The 25,772-nt window shown below is 39.1% G+C and overlaps 1 protein-coding gene across 2 annotated transcripts in view; it reads left to right on the top strand.

Moving 5' to 3' along the window:
• The window catches only part of kif5aa (kinesin family member 5A, a), a 28,518-nt gene extending 3,395 nt beyond the window's left edge, over nucleotides 1-25,123 (top strand). Inside the window, exons 2-29 of one of the 2 annotated variants that reach the window (XM_084721522.1) lie at nucleotides 1,951-2,038; nucleotides 2,127-2,200; nucleotides 3,042-3,146; nucleotides 3,309-3,357; nucleotides 3,477-3,532; nucleotides 3,643-3,730; nucleotides 9,369-9,493; nucleotides 9,658-9,762; nucleotides 10,485-10,633; nucleotides 11,262-11,410; nucleotides 11,535-11,713; nucleotides 12,024-12,092; nucleotides 12,618-12,824; nucleotides 13,828-13,974; nucleotides 14,077-14,265; nucleotides 14,373-14,490; nucleotides 14,704-14,765; nucleotides 15,758-15,867; nucleotides 16,075-16,176; nucleotides 16,928-16,988; nucleotides 17,173-17,244; nucleotides 17,715-17,819; nucleotides 18,933-19,149; nucleotides 19,282-19,456; nucleotides 19,742-19,821; nucleotides 20,065-20,104; nucleotides 20,387-20,472; nucleotides 21,659-25,123. In XM_084721522.1, coding sequence (XP_084577648.1) covers nucleotides 1,951-2,038; nucleotides 2,127-2,200; nucleotides 3,042-3,146; nucleotides 3,309-3,357; nucleotides 3,477-3,532; nucleotides 3,643-3,730; nucleotides 9,369-9,493; nucleotides 9,658-9,762; nucleotides 10,485-10,633; nucleotides 11,262-11,410; nucleotides 11,535-11,713; nucleotides 12,024-12,092; nucleotides 12,618-12,824; nucleotides 13,828-13,974; nucleotides 14,077-14,265; nucleotides 14,373-14,490; nucleotides 14,704-14,765; nucleotides 15,758-15,867; nucleotides 16,075-16,176; nucleotides 16,928-16,988; nucleotides 17,173-17,244; nucleotides 17,715-17,819; nucleotides 18,933-19,149; nucleotides 19,282-19,456; nucleotides 19,742-19,821; nucleotides 20,065-20,104; nucleotides 20,387-20,465 — 3,000 coding nt within the window. In that variant the 3' untranslated portion in view covers nucleotides 20,466-20,472; nucleotides 21,659-25,123. Of the gene's footprint in view, nucleotides 1-1,950; nucleotides 2,039-2,126; nucleotides 2,201-3,041; nucleotides 3,147-3,308; nucleotides 3,358-3,476; nucleotides 3,533-3,642; nucleotides 3,731-9,368; nucleotides 9,494-9,657; nucleotides 9,763-10,484; nucleotides 10,634-11,261; nucleotides 11,411-11,534; nucleotides 11,714-12,023; nucleotides 12,093-12,617; nucleotides 12,825-13,827; nucleotides 13,975-14,076; nucleotides 14,266-14,372; nucleotides 14,491-14,703; nucleotides 14,766-15,757; nucleotides 15,868-16,074; nucleotides 16,177-16,927; nucleotides 16,989-17,172; nucleotides 17,245-17,714; nucleotides 17,820-18,932; nucleotides 19,150-19,281; nucleotides 19,457-19,741; nucleotides 19,822-20,064; nucleotides 20,105-20,386; nucleotides 20,473-21,655 lie in introns of both variants that reach the window. The other variant, XM_084721521.1, reaches the window with a different exon arrangement.
• Nucleotides 25,124-25,772: the final 649 nt, after the last annotated feature.

Genomic DNA, 25,772 nt, shown 5'->3' with positions numbered 1-25,772 from the left:
GCACAAATTAAAAGTAAACAAAATGCATTTCTGTGGATTTAGCCCCCAACATTTGAAATAATCCAAAATAAAATTAAAAATTGCTGTAAAATATGCCCCTCGAATAAGGGCAAAAGCATCAAGAGTATTTTGCAGTTCTTGTGCACTTTTACTGAGCTTTGCAGTAATTTTAAATTCTGTAAACACTGTGGAGGAACTTCATCTTTATATATTTGTTGACCTACTTCCTTGTAGTGTGCACAAATCAAAATGTGAACATAAAATAATCCTTTATTAGCCTACCAGATGGGAAATTCTGGTGTTTTTATACATATAAGTATTAAGTGAGATTCTTTCTGACAAGTACAGTCTTTATTTAATCCATTTTTCAGAAAAGCAGAGTTCATATTCTATACAAATTTGTACAATATGGAAGCTGTTCTCTCTTCATCTGGACTTTAAAAAGGCTCATTGTCTCCAGGAACGCCACTGTGCCTGCCCAGGAAATAGTTTGACATTTTTACAGTTCAGTTTTTGTACAGATTAAACAAACAAGATTAAAACACAGTAAACAGAGAGCCTTAGAGGTGCTGTCTGGCAGGTTTTGCTCCTGCTTATCAGAGCCTGGCTAGCTGTTTTCCCTTGTTTCCAGTCTTTGTGCTAAGCTAAAGCTAATGGTCTCCTGGCTGTGCCTTCATGTTTATCTACAGCAACTCTTGGCAAGAAAGTGAACGAGTGTGTTGATTTCAAACTATTCCTTTAACAATGAGAAAATGATAATTATTGTATTTGCATTAAGCAAAAACATATGGCATGAGTCTTGGTGCACTGTCAAAGCCTCATGGGAGATGTAGTTCAAAAACACTAACAAAATTATGTTTAAATTCTAAGATCCAACACAGCAGTAGAGACTCTTGTATCTTAGATTTACCCCCCCAGAACATTTTTCCATTTTTCAGAGGGCCTGATGAAAGGAGCCCGCAAAAAGAAAACCCACAACAAAAGAGTGACAGAAGCTTGTTAAGACTGACAAGCTACTCCTGAGGGTACTGCTGAGAAGTAATAGCCCACATAGCTGTTCATGAAATGCCCGTAGTGTCTTTGACATGACTTTGTTCCCATGTTAGATATAAAGCTAGTAATAGGAAAAGAGCTTCTTTTTTTTTTTTTTTTTTTTTTAACGACCTTGGTGTGTTATCTGAAGTTGCCAGGTGCTGGATGAAATATGTCTCTGACTGGCTGGGAGAGAGAAGCACTGCAGAGCTTTCTCACTCTGCTGATATCATCTTTTTTTGTTGTGTACTCACTATTGGAGGATAAAAGCAGCATTTTACAAAACATCCACACACATGGTAGCAACACTGAAGCACTGTCAGCCCACCTTTGTGTCCACATTGGGATGATATTGATTTCTTAATAGATATGTCATCATATTTATGTCATTTACAGATTTTATGTGTTGATATAAGTTGAGTCACTATACTCAAAAAACAATCTTTGAAGTTTCAACATGACAACAGCAATATGACATCTAAAGGTTTAAAAATTACTTTTCATATGTGTTGATCTCATTCTTTCATGGTCAAGTCAGTCAACTGATACCTCCATCATACTGACCACCTCACAGTGCTGACATCATTTCCCAAGCTCAGGCTGATGATCAGCTCCTATGAAATAAATTAAAGTGCTTTTTAAATCACGTTTTAATTAAAATGTATGTCAGATAATCCTAAATACTGTACAGCATCAAAGTTGTACTGTAGGACAGTGATTAATGTCATCATTGTTTAATTCCTGTCGTGTAATTTCAAAACATTTTCTTTTGAAAGATAAAACATCTCAGATTAAAACCATCACCTTTGAGTTATTTGAGTCTCCTGAGATTAAACTGCAAATTCCAGTCACAATTTTGAATTCTCATATTTTAAATGTTTTTTGATAACTGTTTGTTGTTGTTCATTATCTTCACAGGGGAAGTCCTACTCGTTTGATCGAGTGTTTCCAACCAACACCACCCAGGAGCAGGTGTACAACACCTGCGCCAAGCAGATTGTCAAAGGTACGGGTGTTTAGTCACGTCAGTCAGCGTATGTTAGATATTAGAAATGTAAGTGCTGTGGTCTCATTTCTCGCTCTGTTTCTCATAGATGTTCTGTACGGATACAATGGGACTATCTTCGCATATGGACAAACCTCCTCCGGGAAGACTCACACCATGGAGGTACAGTATTCACAGCACTGAAGTAAAACTATTTCCTCAAGGAAACATTAATATTATCCAACCAGTCAGATCCGGAAAGCTATTTTAATGTGACTGGGAACTTGTGGCAGGTCGCTCAGTCTTTCATTTAGTTATTTTGTTTTTTACTTTAATATCTGATCAATATTTTGGTTTGTTCTGCCATGATAGACTTATTCTTTCAGGCTTTTTTTTTACTGGAGATCTACTTTTTTCCAATTTCAATCTGATTCCTATACCTGAATTTGGATATCTGCAGATACTGATTACCTAACAAATTAAAATTTTTCAACTTACTTTTCTCTGGTTTTTTTTTTTACTGTGCTTGAGACTAAATTGTCTCCAGACTAAGGACATATTGAGTTAACTAACTGTTACTAGCTCACTCATTTGTTGACTGTGTTGTTTTACAGTTCAGCAGGTTCACGGTCCAATTCAAACTCTGTCTGTATGTCTAACTCAGATAATTCTGGGAGACAAAAAATATGGGGGCTACTGGATATCTTTGAAGAACTGTGTAATTACTAATAACTTATTTGTGCTACAAGATTTTGGCTGTGGGCATTAAATTGCATTATTACATATTTATAATTCATAAAAATATGAAACTATGCATCTGTATCATTATCTGGATTGGCATCTGATACTAATGTTGGATCAGTGCTGTTCCCACTCTACCTCTTACTGTTCTTAGCTTTATTTATACAGACATTTTATGGAATTGAAATGCATTATTACATTAAATCTTCATTAACCTTTGACCCTTGATAGCTATCACCATCTCACTCCTAATTATACCTTTATCTGTGACTTCCTGTTTCAGGGCAAGCTCCATGATCCTCACCAGATGGGTATCATTCCTCGCATCGCTGAGGACATTTTCAACCACATCTTTGCCATGGATGAAAATCTGGAATTCCACATCAAGGTATCTGATGATTTACACAGGTTAATGTTCTTAATGTCCGTCTTTCTTATGTTAGACTGTGGTGGAACAACCAACTGTATGCGGTTGGACAGATCAAGAAAAAAATTGTATCCGCTTTTACTTAATGAGATTGAGATGAGATTTCTCTTTCTCCTCCAACAGGTTTCATACTTTGAGATCTACATGGACAAAATACGTGACCTTCTGGACGGTTAGTGTTAATGAGCTCTTCATGAATCCTCTGTGTAGCACCAGTGTAAGTACTGCATGGCTTCTTCCCAAAATTCTCAAAAACACTCATTTTTGCTGTCAATTTTCTTTGTTTTTTAGTGACAAAGACCAACCTGTCCGTCCATGAGGATAAGAACAGGGTGCCATACGTCAAGGTCTGTGCTTTGTGTGTCGTCTTTTCAGGTGAAAATCTGTTTGTGTGCTGCATCAGATCCATGATATTAAGTCTGCCTCTCTTTTATTTCCTCCCCTCTCATCTCCTCAGGGATGCACTGAGCGTTTTGTCTCCAGCCCCGATGAGGTCATGGATGTGATTGATGAAGGCAAAGCTAACCGCCACGTTGCTGTGACCAGTGAGTCTTTATCTTTAAATATTGTTTTTGAAACACCGGATAAACATAAATGTTTAGATTTTTTTTTAGATAATGAAAACCAGCCCCAAAAAAAAATGCTAGGTAGCCACTTTTTGTGATCAAATTTTGATTTTATATTTCAATGCATGTACTGAACATAGATAATTTTAACAAAAATATACGAGCATTTTAATAAAAATATACAAATATGGGATAATAAAATTATATACATATATATATATATATATATATATATATATATATATATATATATGTATATATATATATATATGTAAAACTAAAACTAAAACTGGGTTAGCTCTGTTAACGCCCCAGACTTTATTTTTGCAAATCTATGATTTGTGTGTATGTTAAGCAGGAGATCACTCCCGAACTGTACATAGTTTCACTGTTTTTATTTTCCCTTGTGTTTGTTGTAAATCTCAATTTAAGGCCTCTCAGACAAACATAAATGGATTATGAATATATACAATATTTATGTAAATTTGTTTGCTGAATATAAATAAAAAAATATACAAAAAGAAACAAGAATTAACTAAAGGTTAACTAACTACCAATTTGCCAATTCTCAATGATGGTTATTATGAAGTGTTACAAAAAACGTGTCCATCTTGAGGATAAAGTAAGTTTCTCTTTGTCTTCCACTGGTTTTACATCAGAGCATCACAGGATCTAGTCTGTCCTCAGAGCCGGCAGCAGCGCTCACAGCTCGTTACTGCTGCGTGATGTGACAGCTGAATTCATGTAGCCGGTGACTGTGTCTTGTTATGTAATCTTTGCGTTATAGCCCACTATAATTTTCAAGCTTCACTCATTCTCATAAATAGAAATAAGATCCTGTCAGATGGAGCTCACTGTAATGTAATTGGCACAATAGACACAGCAGAACATTTCTGCCTGGAGCCATTATCACAATAAAATTCGTCCTAGTAACAAACAGAAACGGCTCTTTTCTCCTTTAATAAACTCACACTGCAGTTCACTGCAGTATTCAGTATTTCATCTTCAACTGATGTTACAAAACAGTCAAGACATGAGAAATAAAAGCTCTCTGCACTTTGTTTTGGCCTTAATGCTGCTGACTCACTCCTCTGTGGTCCAGTAATAATATCTGACTAATGGCTCCAATACTGCAGGTTCACATGCAGCTCAGAGTGGAGCTTTAGCTTCATTGTACAACACTTCATTACAGTGTGAAAAAACAAGCAGCTAAAAATAACATGTGACCTAATTACCAGCTCGTACTACATCAGATCCATAAAAATGCTTCAGTAGTGTGACCATTTCTCTTACATGGCGGTGAATATCTTAAAAATCTTAAAAATGTATTATTTTTAACGTAAGAAGAGTGATTGTACCTCACTGACACATTTTTTCACATTTACTGTAATCAAGTAAAAAGTTTGTTTCGAGGCAGATTTGGTAATGCAGTGGAGATGTTTCAAAAGGTAAAAATGCAATAAAACTCCCCTGAGAACAATCCCAGCTACAAGCCAGTACAGCTTATTCATTTATTTGTTGTGTGCTGAAGTCTTGTGCTGACTCACGGGGCTGAAGCCGACTGAAGTGAAAAGATCAGATGAGCTTTGAGATTCAGCGCTCGACAAAAACACCAGAACTGCTCCGCTGTAATAAATCTCAACCTTTCCTCAGAGTTAATGGATTTTGTGCCTCAGCGCTCGGTGTGTGTGTGTTTGTTCGTCTTCGCGTCAGACTCTCTGTGACATTTTCAAGAGTGACTGACAGAACAAACTGGTGTGCGTACTTATCCAAGAGGAACAATTTGACTGACACTTTTAGAGATGAGCTGAACAATATGTGCTAGAAACTCGGATGAATAAGTAACTTGGGAATGACAGCAGTTATCGAAGTACATGGTCATCTTGTTGAAATTAAACACACTACCTGGAGTTTTTAACTGGTTATGAAACAGCCTCAGTTTAATACTGATGCATCTATATCAGTGGTTCCCAATTTTTCTCAGCCAATGACACCTTGAAAGATACGCACCAGAATCCCCATCATGCCAAGAATAAGTTGACATAGTCTATTTTGTATTTCATGTGTTAAAAATATTTGGCCATGTCCACACAGAATAGCCATCACATAAAAATTAATACAAAAAATAAAGGATTCAAGGACATTTACACTATTATCATTATACAACACAGATGATTGATTAAATTCAGAATGGGAATGGGTGAAAATATAAACAAAATAAATACATAAATACTGCATTTCCTACTGTCAAACAAACTACATTTTATTATTTTGTTGTGGAGTTAATTCAGCTGTATAGTAATCAAATACTGTCTATCTGGTATATGTCATTCATCGTGTTGTCACGTCTATGGGACATTTTGTAAGGTACGTTTTGAGCTGCAGCTCCAGACATTTCATGGCTCGTACATTAACATTCCTGTTTCTCAGCGCTGAGGACTTAATCACCTTAAACTGAATCACTGCAGCTTCCTGACAATGAGAGTCTGAGTCAGAGAGATGAATCACTGATCAGAGGGATACACACATTCAAAGTCAAGTTAATTAAATACACCAACAGAAATGTAAAGAGTATAAATTCAAAACTCCACCACTTACATATGAACTGATCTTTCAGATTAAAGACCAACAACAGACAACAATTTAACCTCAGTCATCATTAGATTAAATTGTACTTTATTGTCTTTCTAAGGAGTGATTTGTCATGGCGCACAGGCCAACATGACCACACACATCTACAATCAAACTACAACAGCATCACGCACAGATCCATACACACCAAAGCCAGACACCCCAGGAATACTGCATGATGCTGTAAACCAAAGTATTACACAGATGCCCCACACAGAGTTAATTGCACAGATGCATTGTTTGCCTGTGCTGTTCAAAATGTGTTTACATCAGTAATACCTTTAAACACAAGAATATAACAGGCCTCTGTGTCTACATTTGTTAAGCACTTGAGAAGCACAAAACTGCTGAATTTACATTTAGGGGTCTAATTATTCATTTACATGTGGTAATCAATCTGTTAGAAGACTGTATGCACCTTGTGGGAATCTGTATTCAGTCAAACACTTAATTATAGAGGAAGTCTTATCCAAAGCTTTTGTGTCTCATGTAAGGTAGACAAAACTGAAATGTTTACAAGTAATAATAACAGATATTTGTGTTCAGCAGAGTTTGAATAAAATGACTTTTATGTCGATGCAGACAGGCAGACGCTCAGAGTGTTTTTATTTCCTGTGAGAATTCAACATCGTGTGTCTGTAAAGATGAAAACTCGTCTGGTACACAGACTGCTATAAAAGAACATGGCTGTCATAAATCGTCCAGAGAGAGCTCTCACCAGCTGGACAATAAAAATACTGTGCAGAGCTTCTGCTCTGGTAGAAGACACAAAGTCAGTGCGCGCAAGATCACCATAAATATTCATTTCTATCTCTGTGTTAAGACTTTAAGTAAACAGTGTCATTGTAATGAGGCTGTGTAAAAGCCATGAATAGATTTTGTGTATTAGAGGATTGTGTTTATGGATTCTAAGTACTTGTGCGAGAGATCATGGATGTGTTGCAGATTTCTTCATGGAGACGTAAAAAAAAATGAAATTTAGAAATAACCTATAACAAAAGAACACCTGCTCAGTGAAGCAGAATAATCATTCAAAATGTATTAATGATAATGTGATAACAATCAAATCCTGCAACAATCTCCCTTTGAGAACAGACTGTAAGCAGCAGCGGTGGATCAGAAGTGCTTAATGCTGCACACCTGAGCAGCGCAGTCTTCTCTGTTTCCAGACTGCTGCCTGCTGACTCACTGTGCTGCTGCAGAGCAGAGCGCTGTGCTGTGCTGATAGCAGACTAATGGGCGACACTCTGCAGACACTGAGCTGATGCCCTCAGATATCATCTGCAGAGAAACCTGAACTCACCGTCTGTGAGGAGGTCCATTGAAGAGGGACATTTAGATCAGTGCTGTCTGTTGTCGGCACTCTGTGAAATGATGATATTCTGCCGCAGTAGTGACTTGCTCTGGTCGACAAGAAAGACTTGGACGATTTCAAATGCACAGATAAATGATATCAAATTAATCTTTACTTGATAGTATAGAAGCATATAAATAATCATTTGTATGTTTTGTAAAATGAGGTTTACATGTATTTCAGTAACAATCATAATCATAAACTTAGTTTGTGTAGCTCTTTTCAAAACACAAGTGTTTTATAGAACAAAATAAAATAGTACACAAACAGCCCAATTACAAACAACAAAAATATAAATAACAATATAGAATCATTGGACCAGTAAAGCAGAAAGTGGGTAGAGTTAAGAGGGTCTGACCTGAGGGGCGCAGGCAGCGACTGGGCTCATAGGGCTGAAATAAATCTATGATGTAGGGAGGAGCAAAACCATGTGGGGCTTTAAACTAAATGGTAAAAGTTTAAAATATTTTATATCTAACAGGTAGATAGTCTAATGTTGCAAGCATGAGAGTGATATGGGCTTGTCTCTTAGAATTTCTTAAAGGTCCGGCAGCTGAATTTGGAATTACCTGGAGTTGGGAAATGGTCTTTTGGCTGAGACCCAAATACAAGGATTTAGACTAATTAAGACGTGATGAGGTGAAAGCATGGAGGACTTTTTCAAGGTCTGCTTGAGATAAAAAATGATTACATTTTGCAGTGTTCTTAAGTTTTAGAAAACGTGCTGCAGTTTCCTCACTACCAGTCAGTCGAACATAAAGTTGCATATTGTCTGCATAACAGTGGAAGTTAATACTGTACCTGTGGATTGTTTGACTTTAGAGAAGCATGTAAATAGAAAATAATATATGATAAAAAACTGACCACTGGGGAACACCACATGGGAGAGGGTCTGGGGATGAGGAGAATTCTCCCATTACAACAGAGAAAGATCTATCAGAGAGGTATGACCATTGACAAATAAAGATGGATGAGGCTTCCTCCCACTGTACAAAAATGAAGTTAAAATATTCTGGAGACCTCGAGGGCTTCCATCTTGCGCTGGTGACATCATTTGGAGCCAGAGTTTGGGCAGTAGTGATCAGGGTGGGAACTGTAGTATGGAGGTCCCGCTCATACAGCTGGCCGACTCAGTGGCGAGCTGTGCTCTGCTGTCAGTCATGACATGAACATGGGATGAGATGTTTTGGCTTCACTTTTGGGGAATTGTCATGTTCTCCATCTCCACATACTGTATATCAATGGGTATGACCGAAACCAGGCAAGAGCAATCCTTAATACCAACACAGTTTTCAAGACGATTTACATCATGTTTAAATGGTTATTGTTTTTCAGTTAATATCGCCATGGTTATGCATGACTTGTCATAGTCTCATTTGCATTCTGCTTTCTATAGTCAAAGTAATGTCTTTTTTGGTACAGAGGAAACCTTTAGAAGAAAACTAAATATAAATTAAAGAAAAAAAGAAAAAAGTTTAATCAGATCTCATTTGTGAATTCTTTGTCCCTTGGAAAACAGACAGAAGCAATTTAAAGCAATTTTAACATCAATTTAAAATAGAATTAAGACAGTAGGGAACCTATTTGCCCGTATTTCTCTCCAGCTGATGTGCTGCTTCTGTGTTTGTGCAGACATGAACGAGCACAGCTCTCGCAGCCACAGCATCTTCCTGATCAACATCAAGCAGGAGCATGTGGAGACTGAGCAGAAACTGTGTGGGAAACTGTACCTGGTGGATCTGGCTGGCAGCGAGAAGGTAGGAGACACACTGGAGGGGGAAAGACTGTTTATAAATCAACAACTCCCAACCTGCAATTCGGCTGCTTCAAACCGTCAGACTTCGTAATGATTGTTTCTGTGTTTTTCTTCAGCTGCTCGTCTCTCATGCTTGACTTCACTCACTCTGTCTCTTTATTCCAGGTCAGTAAGACTGGAGCTGCAGGAGCCGTCCTGGATGAGGCTAAAAACATCAACAAGTCTCTGTCTGCTTTGGGAAATGTCATCTCTGCCTTGGCTGAGGGCACGGTGAGCCATTTTCTCCCTACTTCCCTCTATTTGTACCGTATAGACAGTGGGGTAATAATTGAGCCTGTTAAAGTAAAACAGACCAGCAGAAATTTAAGTTTAATAGCAGCAAACATATACAAACATATGGTAAAACATATTTACCTTTTCCACAATTGGAGCATACTTGTATTGAAGAATTTGGTGCTTTTAAATTAATAAAAACATGTTTAATTTCCATTTCTACCCTTCAAAGTTTCCTGAAGTTTTAGACACTGAAGCAATTAACCTTCCTCTTTCATTTCTAACACTAATGCACATTAGCCGTCTGTCCCTCTTGTCGACTTTTATTGAAATGCATTCTGTCCAGTAACCCCACCCTTCTTTCCTTTCTGCCAACTCAACAGGTTTGGCCGTCAAATGCCAAAACTTTCCCTGCCAATTATAAGATTAGTTGGATGCGGCACAATCAATCTGCCACAGTTTTGGGGTTTGTTAGAAACCAAAATAGAGAAACCAAGAGGAATGGGAAAATGTTAATTTTTGCTGAATATAATCTGCTGATGAATCACTGCAGAAGTAGGAAATCAAGACTCTCAGCAATTTCTTTCATTTTGTTGCCTCCAAATTGTCTCTTGATCTTGAGGTTCCCTCTCTCCTTTCTGTATTGTCTTTCTCTCTGTTTTTTCTCTTATCGTTTTCCCTTCCCCTCTCCTCTCCCCTCTCATTGTCTCTTCCTACAGAAAACTCACGTGCCGTACCGTGACAGCAAAATGACCCGCATCCTGCAGGACTCCCTTGGTGGGAACTGTCGCACCACCATGTTCATCTGCTGCTCTCCCTCCAGCTTCAACGAAGCTGAGACCAAGTCGACTCTGATGTTTGGACAACGGTAGATAAATCTGTGGATACAGTCAATTCATATTTGGAAATGGAAGGAGCAGTTTTTCACATGCTACCATGTTTTTCAGCAAGGACCCAAACCAATTATATTTACCCTTCAAAAGGAAGGCAATGAGCTATTTTGGGTGTGACCTAAAATCCAAACACGGCAGATGCTTACTGAGGCTTTCTACTAGACTACATTAAGCACAAATCTCTTTTTGAGTCAGAACGCTCTAGAAATGTCTCAGGAACAAAATTTCATCTGATATTAGAAATCAGGCATTGTAACTATGTCAGATTCTTATTTATGTAGTATCATATTTGACCTTGGAACTATAGAACCAACATAAAGCTTCATTTTGGGCTAATTATACAGTAAAACTGTTAATTAAACGGAAACACTGATCAGATCTTTACCCTGTTAATTTGGAGAAGCAGCAGGAGTAACAGGCAGGTGCACTGGTGCTCTGGAGTGGAGTGATTGCCATTTACTGTGGGTAACACACTGACTATGGATTAGTATATCATACAACCCCATTTCAAAAAAATCCAAACTATCCCTTTAATCACTTAAAAAAAAACCTGACCCACATTTTTCTGCTGTGTCTTTTTGTCTTTGTCCCCCTGTGGCACAGTGCCAAGACCATCAGGAACACCGCTTCCATCAACCTGGAGCTGACGGCCGAGCAGTGGAAGAGGAAGTACGAGAAGGAGAAGGAGAAGAACAAGACTCTGAAGGAGACCATCCAGAAGCTGGAGATGGAGCTGAACCGCTGGAGGAATGGTGAGACTTCACTGACTCGCCTTGTTTCAGCTACATAACTTCAACTATTCTGTGCTGATATTGTAAGCAAACCTGCATTATTATCACGTGTTTGTCCTCTTTGTCCCTTCATCCCTCCCCTCAGGAGAGGACGTGCCTGAGACTGAGCGCACCACATCAGACATGGTGACCCGTTTCGAGTCTGTGGAGGAGCGCCCCATTTTGGACAACGACACCTCCTCCATTGTGGTCCGTATTTCCGAGGAGGAGCGGCAGAAGTACGAGGAGGAGATCCGCAAGCTGTACAAGCAGCTGGATGACAAGGTCCAAACACAAAAATACAAATTATAATAGACACTATTTTTCTGTTTTCTCCTTTTGCTTTACTTAAAATTCTCCTTTGTATGGTGTAAATGCAGATGTTATTTTTCTAATCACATATATATAAGCATATTTTTAGTGTCCTTCTGACACACTTGCAATATCTTACACTGAAATGTATCTACAGATTTATGAATGGAAAACAGAGATGGACAAAGGAGATGAGAGTCTATAAGTCTTGCTTTCCGTGTCACATATAGTGAGTCTGGATGGTAGTGAGGTTGGTATTTATGATAATATTGTGTTTGTGCAGGATGATGAGATCAACCTGCAGTGCCAATTGGTGGAGAAACTGAAGCAGCAGATGCTGGACCAGGACGAGGTCAGTGCTCAAAAACTCTCGCACACACACACACACACACACACTGTATACACACACAGAGTGTGTTTGAGAGGATACCAACAAATACAAAACTTAAAGCAACTACATACACTGATTTTAGCTACAAAGTTAGCACTAACATCAAATTTATACTCTAACAAGTTGCTAACATCACTCATAGTGTCCCGTGGGTTTTCCATGAAAAATGTGTTGTGATATGCCCTCTAATGTTCCACAAAAGATTTCACCTTTAAGAAATTGATATGGGTCCCTTAAAATGTTTGGAGCAAAATGGTTACTAAGGACCCTCAAACAACACAAAACAATACTTTTCTATACTAATTTTTTTCTTAGATGAAAAATTAAAGGAAAACCTTAGCCTAAGAGGTTTTATGCATCCGGGCACAGGTTTTAAACAGCCCCTTAAAGAACTGACAACAGGACAAAATGTCACTTTTAAAAACGTCATAACCAGAGTCCCTGACTCCCTCTCCCTCTTTCCTTTCCTTCCCTACTTCCCTTCAGCTCCTGGCCTCATCCAAGGGTGATGGGGACAAGGTCCAGGCTGAACTAGGCAGGCTGCAGGTGGAGAGTGACTGCGCCAAGGCTGAGGTGAAGGAGGTTCTGCAGGCCCTGGAGGAGCTGGCCATCAACTATGACCAGAAGAGCCAGGAGGTGGAGGAGAAGGGCCTGCAGAACCAGCTGCTGGCTGATCAGCTGTCCCAGAAAATGGTACATTTTCAGAGGAATGGTGTGAATGTGAGAGTGACAGAAGGAAAGCTAAAATCAGAGACAGGAGGAGGAACAGAAGGAGACGCTCGCTTGCCTGCTGAACTACAGGGACAAGCACCTGTTGTAGCAGAGCCGCTTCCTTCGGTGGAAAATACTGCAGGAATTATATGACAACCAAGTACTGGAGAAAAAGTGTTAGAGCCTTTTTTATCAGTGTGGTCAAATGTAAACCACCATAACATTTTAGCACTGTGTATTCAAATTGAAAAGACTGGTGTACACATCTACTCTGAGCAGTCTTGCAAAATATAAAGGTGTTTCACCTACAGGTGGCACTAGCATCCTGGTCATTTGACACTTAAGGTGAATGGGGTAAAAAAATTAACTGATTGGTCTCCATGAAACATCCCCAGTTGTTTACTGACATTAAGTGACATTAGTTTATATACATTTTCAGAAGAGAAATCTGAACAATGGATAAAGCCAGGTTCAACATTTTTGTTATTTTGTTGATATGTTTGGTTTTTACACCAAGAATTTTGGATATCACTCTATAAATCAGTAAAATATATAAAAAATAAACACTTATTTTTTATTTGTATTTTTGGATGGTTTGGTTGGTCTGAAAGGAGATTAGATTGTTACAGCTGACATGGAGGCAAAATAGCCTAATATCTCAAAACTGACCAGTGCATGAAAAAACAATGGTTTTGAGTGGCTTGTCTGGCCGTTAATGGCCACAACTGTCTGAATTTGATTAAATCTTGCACAATTCATCCTTGTGTTAATGTTCCTGGCTATGTTTTATATATTCTCTAAAATCAATGGCCTCCATCATCCAGTTAATGCAATGTTTATCAGTATTTTACTTTAAATAGGTGTGGATCTCCTGGTTTATGGATCTAAATGTACATTAAGTGATTTTCTGGTGGAGGTATGTGGTCTCTGGGGGCTTCAGTAATCCTTACTGTTTCTAAACTTCCTCTCTTTTTCTCTGTAACAGGCCAGTCTGATGGAGCTGGAGGCGGAGCTGTCTCGTATGCAGGAGGTGAGCGGTCAGCAAAGGAAACGCATCGCTGATGTCCTCAACGGTCTGATGAGGGACCTCAGCGAGTTCAGCACCATCGTGGGCAACGGGGAGATCAAGCTCGTGAGTTGTACCATGGTGTAAAAAGACTGTAGGTACATTATACAACACACAAGAGAGTGAGTGTTCTTATCGAGTCTTCTGTGTGTCCTCTTCTGTCCTCAGCCTGTGGAGATCAGCGGCGCCATCGAGGAGGAGTTCACCGTGGCTCGCCTCTACATCAGCAAGATCAAGTCGGAGGTGAAGAGCATGGTGAAGCGCTGCCGCCAGCTGGAGAACATGCAGCTGGAGTGCCACCGCAAGATGGAGGAGACCGGCAGGGAGCTCTCCTCCTGCCAGCTCCTCATCTCTCAGGTGAGGAATGGAGGAGAAGAGATGAAACAAAAAAAATCCTATAGTTTGTCATGACTGTGATTTTATGGCTATTCTTAAATTTCCTGTGTGCGTTTGCATTCGTACAGCATGAGGCTAAGATCCGCTCTCTGACGGAGTACATGCAGAGCGTGGAGCAGAAGAAGAGGCTGCTGGAGGAGAGCCACGACTCGCTGAGCGAAGAGCTGGCCAAGCTGCAAGACCAGGGTAGCATACACACCCCACATGTACACACACACACACACACACTAATGCAAAAATATTCACACAGCTACAGGATTAATATGTAAGAAAATTGAAATTACAGCAAATAAAAAATAACAGAACTTACATCCATTTTAAAATTTTATTCTTCAGGAATTTTCTTGAAGATGTTGTAGTTATGTGGTGAATATTTTCTCACCCTGTTTCTTCTACTAGATAACTCCCTGCTGGAGGAGAAGGAGGGAGAGAAGGGTGAGACTGAGGATGGAAATGTGAAGGTAAGAAATGCTGTGAGGCAATTTTATTTTTTACAAGTGTGTATTGATCAAAATTGATGGAAATTCTGACATGGACACCCCATCACTTCAGAATAGGATACGAGCAAAGTACTTGATGTTCTGGGGCCATATTACAGAAAACTTAATATCTTAAGCCTTAAGTTCAGATAAGAAGAGTCTAAGATAGGAGTTTCCCAATTTAGTATTACAGACGCAAACCTAACTCTAGGTATCCATATTATCTTATTTAATCCTATCTTATCTCAGGTTAGGAAATCAGAAATACTCAATCCAACATGACTTATCAACTCTGTTACTTTGCAACCAAGTCAGTCAGTCATTGAAACATAATGAAACATATGAAATTTACAAAATAATGGAGAGTGTGCTGAGATAGCAGACAGTCAGTCTCCACTATATCTGTCATCCACTGTGTAAAATTAAAGACCATGGTTACCAAACAATTCAGCAAGTTAGGAAGTTTCTAAAAATACTTAAAAAGCCATTAAAAAATAAATAAATTTTTCCCATGTTTTTTCCCATACATTTTAGGCAAACCATAGGACACTACATGATAAAAATTTAAACTAAAAAGTATCACCAAGAAACTTCCCCAGTTGATTACTAATTGATTGATTGACTAAAATTAAGAAAACAGTTTTTGTATTCCAATTTCAGCTTCATCTGTAATGGTTTTCCTAACAGTAATTACCATTGTTACCAAACAGTTTCTGCAATTTTGAAAATTTCTGTAATACAGCTCCTGATCTGACTCTTTTGCTTTCTATTTCTGTTTAATCTTCCCTGTGAGGTGCTACATGATGAACTGTCCTGTAACAATGTCTCTGTTGTGCAGAGCGCCCCTCAAGCTCTATTGTTCCCAGGAATAATCTCAAACAGATTATGTGGCTTTTTATTTTATTTACTCTCAAGTTTTCCCTGCTGAAATCAGCATCTTTTGAAGAGATGTGCGTTGCTCTTTTCTTCTCCAGAAGACGATTCGTCAGCAGGGCGAGTCTCACCGTGGCCTCCATCACAAGCAGCTGGCCCGCCTCCGGGATGAGATCAATGAGAAGCAGAGGATCATTGACGAGCTCACCGAGTATGAGACCATCTTAATTAGCTCTTCCTATTTACACAGACACTAATTTCTCATCATTAATCATCATATGCTGGTATTATCGTTAACTTAATTAGATGTTTTCAACTGCATTCGCAAACATTTACATATTATTAAATGTGAAATAAAACAGGTTTTCTGTATATTCATTTGAATCTAAACTCCTCCATGTGTCTTTTCCACCCCTAGTCGCAACTCCAAGCTGGAGCTGGAGCTGGCTCAGGTTCGCGCTGACTTTGAACGCCTGAAGAGTCAGGACAGCACCAAGAGTGAGCGCCTGGAGGAGCTCTCGTAAGTGACGGAGAGGTTCATTTTCATAACCTCGACTGCTCAGTGTGGTTGAAACTAAAGTCTGGAGCTCACACTTTTTATTCATATTAAGATGCCTGTAATAGACATTAGGTAATAGGCAATACGGTGCCTTTTAACAATAATATGTGCTAATAAGAATATAAGTGTTAATAGCATCATAAACATTACTGATAATTATAATATTATTGATAGATTATGAGATATTTAAAAGCCCTTAACAGTTTAAAGACTGCTTAACATTAATATAAGCATTATGAATTAACTAACTTGCCTATTAAGTCACTGTTTTTGCTTATTAAGATTTCTACATACTTTATTATGCATTTATTAACAGTGGATAGCAGATCTACAATGTGAACAATGTTTATCAAGGCTAATAAATTCTAATTATTTATTTTTACTAATAATAATTTTTACTTTTTACTATTTACTAACACTTAATACAGGCACCTTTTTAAGTGTTACTGGTCTGGATATAGAGTACTTTATGTGTTGAATGAAAAGGACATCCCAACTACAAGAGTCAGCATAAGTTTTATGATCTCTGGTGGTGTTTTCATGATTATTTCAGTGGAGGATATAAAAACATTTGCAGACAGAATTGATGCAAGTCAGTCTCCCTTCTCTTAAACTCCAGCAGAGGGCACCCTAAACAACACATAAATGTTAACTTCTGAAGTACACAGAAATATTGTCTTATTTGTAAGGATGGTTTTACTGTTTCTGTCAGATTCCTGCATGAGCGCCATGAGCAGACCAAACAGGACTTGAAGGGTCTGGAGGAGACCGTCGTGAGTAAAACATAAACCTCTCTCTGTCCACCTCAGTCTCTTCTGAAACACTGTCACCTGCTATGTCTCTCTCTCTTTCCTCACACCTTACAGTCAGCTCTCCTTTCTTCTGTCTAACCTGTCTCTCACACCACAGTGTCCAGAGTTGTGTCCCTAACCTACTCTGCATCTGTCTGTCCTCCAGGCCCGCGAACTCCAGACCCTCCACAACCTGCGCAAGCTGTTCGTTCAAGACCTCACGTCGCGGGTTAAAAAAGTAAGCAGCACAAACATAATGAGAGAAGGGAATTTTGTCTTTTTAATCTTGCTAAGGGGGTATTAAGAAAACTGTGACCTGAATACCACCTGATAAACCTCAGTAGCAACGTCCTCCATCCCTCTAATCCCCGACTTTTGATATCATGTATGTGACACAAGAAATTCACGTTATGCGTAGACCAGTAGATTAAACATGCAACAGAAAGCTCTTGCAATGAGGTCATGTGCAAACATGCAGAACACTGAGTGAACAGCTCCTCTTGTTTTTGGCCTAGAAGGGGCTTATTTGTCACATTTTGTTGTATGTATATTGTACGCACAACTGAGATGTAGAGGTCTTCTCATTGTAATCAGTGAGTCAAGCCCTTGTGTCAAGTCATTTTCTGCTGCTGCACAATCTCTGCTTTGCATCTCTACTTTGCTCTCTATTTATTTTCTCATCTTCCTGCTTCTTCTTCTTCTCTGCAGAGTTCCGAAATGGAACCTGATGATAGCGGGGGGTCTTGCACCCAGAAGCAGAAGATTTCCTTTCTTGAGAATAACCTGGACCAACTTACAAAGGTTCACAAACAGGTGACAAACACACAGAAAGTACAAGAGAAAACTGTAACTTTTAGTGATGTAAACAGTCTGCAGCTTGGATGGTTTAATTCCAGGAGATTTGGGGGGATAAATTGTCTGCACCTATGAGTCCGACCCCTCAAAGTGTGTCGAGTCAACTCAGATTTTATGTATGTATATTTATGTAATCACAAATCTCAGTTTGCATTAGGAGGCTTTACAAAAAATGGGAGAAACCTCAAGAAGAGCCACAGAGGAGGGATCCCTCTCCCAGGATATACAGGCATGCAATAGTTGTCGAGTGTACAAAACAGATCAACAAAATCCCATTCAATACAGGTTTTGATTTCTGATACGTGTTAATTCTAAGATATATTTGAAAAGTATGGATCAGGAGGATGTTGAACAACTTCAGGTGTCACCAGTGGGACCTGAGCCATATTTCCCAATCTCCACCATGAAGAGGAGGAGGAGGAGAACAGACAAAACAAAGAAGACAGAAAGACAGAGCTAGACAGACGGGAAGAGAAACAGCTACGAGACGTGGGAACAGAAACAAAACAGAGGGTTACAGAGATGGAGTGGTTATTGGAAAGGTTTTATTCTCACCAAAAGAATGTTAACAGGTATGAGGCCTGAACTAAAAGAATAAAAAGCACAAATTGAAAGTTGAGGCAAATACATTAGTTTTATGTTTGGATCATAAAGCCTCAGATTGTCTGATGTTGGCAGAGAGGTTGTTCCAGTGGAAGCGGACACAATGGGAAAAAGCCCTGCAGCTAGCTGACTTCTTTTTAACTCTGGGGACACATAGGAGCCCAGTATAATGAAAAATGATCAGAAAAATTATCTACTGCCATTCTCAACACATTTTATGTAAAGTTATTACAGTATGCCAAAAATCCACAAATTGTTAGTGACAGAAGAACATTATCATTAACTTTTTGTATGTTTGGCCTCATTATAGAAGGTTTAAACAATAATTCAGTTTGGTTCCTGAAAGTGCAAGTGTTGTACTTTGCTACATACTTCTTCTTCTACTTACATACGTCTTCTTCTCTCTTTCATTTTTATTCTTATTTTCTGCACTGTGACATCTCCCTCCCTCTCTCCCTTCCCCTCCAGCTGGTTCGTGACAATGCAGATCTGCGTTGTGAGCTTCCAAAGTTGGAGAAACGTCTTCGGTCTACTGCTGAGAGAGTTAAGGCCCTGGAGACTGCACTGAGGGATGCCAAAGAGGGTGCCATGATGGACCGCCGGCGCTACCAGCAGGAGGTTGACCGCATCAAGGACGCCATGAGGGCAAAGAACGCCATGAGGCGTCCCCATGCAGCACAGATTGGTAAGTGAAATGTCTGAAATGCATGCGATTGTGAACAGACTTTCTTTTATTTAACTTATTTGTTGTGCAGTAACAGTGACCCAGTTTCGCTGTAGTTGTACCCCACCTTACATTGCTTTATCATCCCGACAGCCAAGCCAGTGAGACCGAAACAGCTGCCCGTCTGCTCTCCCACCAACCCGTTCTACACTTACATCCGGGCCACCGAACACGCCAACACCTACAGCAATGCCCTTTTCCAGGGCAACGTTTCACACCTGAACTCCGCCAGCGTCAACTGCAACCCCAACTCTGTCCAGAGTAACACGTGAGTCTCTCTTTCCACCTTTTTCAGTCACACATGGTTTAAAGTAATCAAAAGCATGATAGATTTTTTGAAGTCATACTTTGGCCATTCAACAAATGTGTGTCTGTGGTTTTTGTAGACAGGTATGAAGATTGTTATCTGATTATTGCTTTAATACTGTGTTTCTTTTTACTCTTCCTCTTTAGTCTACCTTTACCTATTCAAATGACAGGATGAGACAAATCTTTTTAGGTCACATACTGGATTTGTAGTGGACTGTTTGTTTTCTTCTGTGGTATTTCACAGAGTTTCCACAGCGCTGGGCTACAGAGCAGGCAGATATAATGGAGACATACTGGAGTCCTACCCACTCAACATTGACAACGGTAAGTTCAAGAGCACACACACACCTGAGTCCAGACCAAGGTTCACATTATGTACAGTATGTGCCTGCACATGTACACATATTTTGACATCTGATCAGTTCCTATCACAAGATCCTTTGATAGTTACATTAAGTGTATGAGATACTTATTGTCAGAAGTCCCGTGTGCCATGTTTTCATATCGATGCACACATGATCATGCTTGCCAATCAATGAAATTAAACTATTTCTTTGTTTTGAACAGGTAACAGCATCAGCGAAACGAGAGACATCAATGACAACAGGTGAGGATGTCAGTTACAGTAAACAAAAAAATGTTGTTCATTGTTTCTGGTCACTTTAACTAACTTAAGACTAGATTATTTGAAAACTATATTAAACATGAAACAATATTTAAGAATGGATGAATTTGTGTTGGAGCCTGTGAACTGACGTGAAATAAAAATTCAAAACTCTTGTCAGTTACTGTTATTAAATGGCATCCAGCAGGAGTGATGTAGGGTAGATACATAATCATGAAAACTGATTGTTGTACTGACAGTTTGTTTGTGTCTGTGCGTTAACAGGAGTGATGTTCACTGTGGCAGTGAGGTGGATGATTCAAACAGGCACTACATCATTCAGCAGGAGACCGCTGCAAGTTAATGCCATGGTATTTAACAAAGCAACCTGAGTCATACACACACACACGCACAAATTATCTATGAATCACCTACATTATAAGTTACTAAATAGTGAGTAGCAGTTCAACAACAAAATTGCTCCCCAGGACCTATAGAAACTATAAAGAAACCATAAAAACAACTATTCAATTAAAAAAAAAAAAAAAAAAAAAAAAAAAAAAATCATTTTTGTCACATAAAGATATGTAATGATGATTGCTGAGTAATATTTATGTTGATGTTGTCCAAAGTCTCTATTTGATCATATAACAAGAAAATATAATATACATATAATAATACACTTATATAGGCATAAAATCTGCTTAATACCTAGTAATAACTAGCATGCACTGGGGCCCACTGTAACTACCAAACTACACAGTTTTTTACAAACTCATTGATACAGGGTTTTTCAAAAAATAATCTCTATGTGTTCTCAGATATTCAACACTGGCGAAGCTTGGAGAAAATTTGGGAAATCATTTCCTGTAGCCTAACCAAAGTGATAACATTAAGCTGACATTCACGGTAGGGTAAAGAGAAAGAGAAGTAACTGCAAATTTACTCTCCTAGCACACAGACATGAAGTTCAGACTTGAAGTTAGAAAATCCATCTACAAAATTATGCTTTGGAAAATGAGTATCAATAAATCCAAAGCATATTCAATTTAATTTGCTCAACCAAACAAAACAATTTGCATGGTCCTTTAAAGGAACAGTTCACCCTAAAATCAAAAATACAATATATAGTTTTGGAGATTTCAGCTGTAGAGGTTGTCTGCCTTCTCTTGATTACAATGGAATGGCTTGTGGTGCCAAGGTGCCAAAAAATGCATTGAAATAATGTAGTCCCTAAATGAAACCACTGTGCTGTGGATTATCTTGAGCAACAAATATAAGTTTTGTGCTTTGACGACCACAAGCCAAGTGCCATCTAGTTCCATTATCTTTGAAAGAAGGCAGACATTTCAATGGCCGACATCTTCAAAGCTCTGCAACTCACACCAAAACAATTTAGATGGAGAAACAACTCTACAGGAAAGAGGAAAAATATGCTTTTGATTTTGGGGTGAATTGTCTCTTTAATAATAAAAAATAGAAGGCTGTTTTATAATGATTCAATAGAACAGTTAACAGTTTTCTGTGCTTCTTCCTTTTATTGTCTCTTTCTAGAAGATGACCAAACACTGTACCCGTCCAAGGACCCTCCCCTCCCATCTGCATGCAGCCTGTCTCCCGTCCCACCACTGCATCACTGATGAAGATGATGATGAAGATCTGTAGCCCCTGTAGTCTTCTAACTAGATGAAGCCCCTCCTGCTCCCATGGTGACCACCCTCACCCTCAGGTTTGGGGTCCAGTCTTTCCCAGTTCAGTCAGTGCAGGAGGTAAATTAAATCATAATTACACGTTTTTTATTTAAATACAGTACTCATTGATCCCTCAGCCAATCAATCATCAGATATCACTGATGCTGATCACCTCCGAAGGCGCCTGAACTGAAACTGGACTCCATCCCTGATTACTTAGTACACACATGTTGTAAATAATAGTGCTGTATACTCCAGTAGAGGTTTTTGACCAGCAACTGTTTGTGTGAATGCACAGCCTCCACCGTCCCCCGCGCACACCTTCTTCCTGTAAGGGCATCATGTGGACGACATACCGTAGGCAGACATGACCTTTTTCTCTGTCGTAAATAAGAGTCTAGTGTGTAACGCCAGCTTGTAACAGAAGACTCACACTCTGCATGCATGTTGCTTAGCGGGTTAGCTTTCAAATCTTTGCATGTGTCCTGATTCCAGTCAGGAGCTGCTGGTATGCTGTGAGAGAAGCGTCTGATCGACTTCGACAGATGTCACACACACACATACACACACACACACACACACACACAGACAGACAGAGTGCAGAGATAGCTGGTTTCCCTTTATCCTGATCCTGGTGTCAGTGTTTTAGATTTTAGAGGACATATGATGGAACATGCATCAGGGAAACCCAGCACAGACTCGAGGAAACCTTTTGTAACTGCTTTGATACTGTGATGTCGCAGCTGTGTGATGCCGTTGTACATTTCAGGTAATGCTGCCCACATCCATTTAATGTGGCTCGCTCCCTGCATTGCACCCAGTCTTTATACCGAGCCTTAACAAAAGCTGATTTCTCATGATCAAACTAATACATGCATACATTTGTAATTACTACCTCTAGAGCAACTCATTATCCACTTATTATAGTATACTGAAATATCATCCTTTTAAAAGCTGAGTAAGAGCTGATCTTAGAGTTTCTAGAGACAGTTGCAACAATAGCTGTAAGTAGATTTAAATGCTTTCTTCTCCTGAACTTCATTCATACTCAGATTCCTTCTCCATCATATAACAGGATTAGAGTTGGGCTGAAATGGAGCATGCAGAAATGTTCTAGTGCAGCAGAAAATTTGGGTTCACCACATCAGGGCAGATCAGACAGGTCTGTTGTCAAAAAAGAAGTATTCTACATTGATATTCAAATATTTTCCGAAGCTTTCTGTTGCTTGATGGATTTTCCAGTTGTCTCATCAATGAGCATACTTGCCAACTTTGACAATTTCCCCAGGAAACTTTTTTCCTTTTTGTTATCACAACCTTTTCTGGTACTGTACAGCATGTATATGCCCTATGACTCTAAAAGTCTACTGTCTCTGCCCAGACAACAACACGGCTACACCAAACAGAGACAGAAATGGAGAGGAGGCTGGCAATAAATAGAAATACTCAAGAAAATTTCAGAAACCCTGGAAAGAAGGAGTAAAATATTCAGTTCCTCTCTTATCATTATTGTATTTAAAATTGGACTAAGCAAGGCTAAATGCTGTCTGTCCCTTGTGTTTTCCAGTTTAAAAATGTCAATTGTAGGCCATCTGTTTGCAGAAAAATATGTCTGTTTGGGTCACCCCTGCAGCTCGGTTGGTAGAGCTTGTACCCCATGTACTGAGGCTATCAGTCCTCTGCAGCGGCCGCAGGTTCAACTCATGCCTGCGACCCATTTGTTGCATGTCCTCCCCTCTCTCTGGTCCCTTTCCTGTCACATTTTCAGCTGTCACCTAAGGCAGAAAGTAACATTTTTCATAAAAGTATACTTTTTAATTTGTTATCATCACTCTGAAACTCATTTTTTGTGGAGGAGGACCACCATACCACCCACTCTGGTTTTAAAGTCCTCCCTGTTTTTGAGGTCTCAAGGTTGGCAAGTATGCCTGTAGGACTGCTAAGCAATGATGCCTGCATTGTACAGTTACGCTACTGACATACTCTCCCTGTGTTATCTAAATTTGATTTGAAAACACAAGTGAACCAACATTTCAAACCCCTTTAAGACAGTTATTTAGTTATTTAGTGATTCAGTGCTTGTTAATCAAAACTATCTACAGTCCAGTAATTAGGGCGCATCTGGAAATGGTTCCCCAGCTGAGCAGCCACCAGTCTGGGACAGATGGACCATTTGACAGAAGGTTGTTGTTTGTAACTTGTTGTCAGGTTGTGCTGTTACTCTTCTGTTAGAAATCCTGACCAGCCAATCAGGATGGAAGAAGGCAGCACGTCTTGCAGCACAGAGAAAGAAGAACAAAGAAATGGATGTGTTTGGACTGAGCTGAGTCACTGAATTAAGGGACAGATTAGACCAGAAGTGAGTCATTCATAAAAGAAACCTGCAGAACAACCAAACAGATTTTGAAAGAACACATGCACACATTTGATTTCCATTTGGTATTTTATGTTTATCCTTTGACCAGACGTATTTGATCCCAAATTCTCTAGACTTTGATTATTAACCTGTTAATATTTGCATAAAAAAATTGCAATTTTATATTGAAAAATGTTTCTCTATGTAAAGTTCAGTGTAATATATTGCATGATTGGACTTGTTCTACGTGTAAATTAGCCCCAATAGTTTGTCCCCATCTTTCTGATCCTTAACAGCCTCATTCATGATGTTGCCGCTCTGTCTCATGCTCTTACTGGCATTAACAACATCTCAGGGCTTCACATTCACAATCACAGCCACCATGATGGGCCACCACCACTGTCTTCCTCATAGACTTAAACCATGTGACTGCTGATGAACAATCAGATCGGTGTGTGTTCTCTGAGGCTTAGCAGATGTACAAGATGATAAATCTAATATTAAATAAATAGCATCATTTTATACATCATTTATAACATCTCCATTCTAGCAGATGACGTCCCTCAGCCGTACCTGGTCAGACCCTACTGTATGTGTCCAAGCAGACCCTCTATTTGACATCATGTTTTAAGTATAATCAATAAATCTGAAGGAGGGGGAAATGTGTACTATATTGTCACCGGCTGTTCCACTGTCTGATTTTCAGCATATCTAAAATACATGTGCTATATATTGTTAATCTTGTAAGTAAAATAGCGTGCCATGACATAGTAAAATGCAAAAGAGAGGCACACGCTAACTTTGTTCAGAGAAAGGTTTGTTTTATTTATTTCTGTATGCCTATACTGTAGCGTCGACATGATTATGTGAAGAATCACCGTGCAAAAATTTCTGTATATATAGACTCATCACTATGCTGTATTGTATGTGAACCATTGTGTTGTAGTACAAAGTTAAATAAACTTGTAGAAAGGAGCTTGTTGAGGGGAATTATTTAAAAATGATTTTTTTTAATATCTTGAGTGATTTGAAGGAAGAGGATAAACACGCTTCAGTTGACTGATTGAATTGAAGGGTAGGGCAATCTCGTAACAGGAGAGACTTGGAAAATTTGCCCAAAGTATGCTGGAGCACACGGTCTAAAGACAGCAAACTTTACTCAGTATCTAATGTTTCAACACCAAAAACATCCTCATCAGAATTAAAAAGATGTTTGAATTATATTGTACAGAAAGGAGAGAAGGGTGGGGTGGAAGACAGCGGCCGTCACACACTGTCAGCTGAAAATGGCCCCATCTAGTGGGGAAAAAAGGGAAATTGCATTGACAGATATATTTGATTGAAGAGACTTCCTCTTCTTTCTGCACATCGTCTCTAAGAAACAGATGCCATCTACGGAGGAGGTTTACATACAAAAAATGTATTGACTCCTAAGTTCAACTCAACCAACAGTGCAATGTACAGTAAGTACACACAGGGAATGCCTACAGATAAAAGAAATCATCCCCCAACAGACTCTTTATATAGTTTTTAAGCCCCATTTAGAGTTAAAGAGATGGTAACTTTAAAGTATAATTAATTATATTCCAGATGTTGGTTTTCCAGCTGAGTTTTTTTTTACCAT

This window comes from Lutjanus erythropterus, chromosome 6, assembly GCF_056507025.1.
Source record: "Lutjanus erythropterus isolate fLutEry1 chromosome 6, fLutEry1.hap2, whole genome shotgun sequence".
NCBI classification, from domain to species: domain Eukaryota; kingdom Metazoa; phylum Chordata; class Actinopteri; order Lutjaniformes; family Lutjanidae; genus Lutjanus; species Lutjanus erythropterus.
The sequence above is the reverse complement of the archived record's forward strand: the minus strand, read 5'-3'. Positions and strand labels throughout refer to the sequence as shown.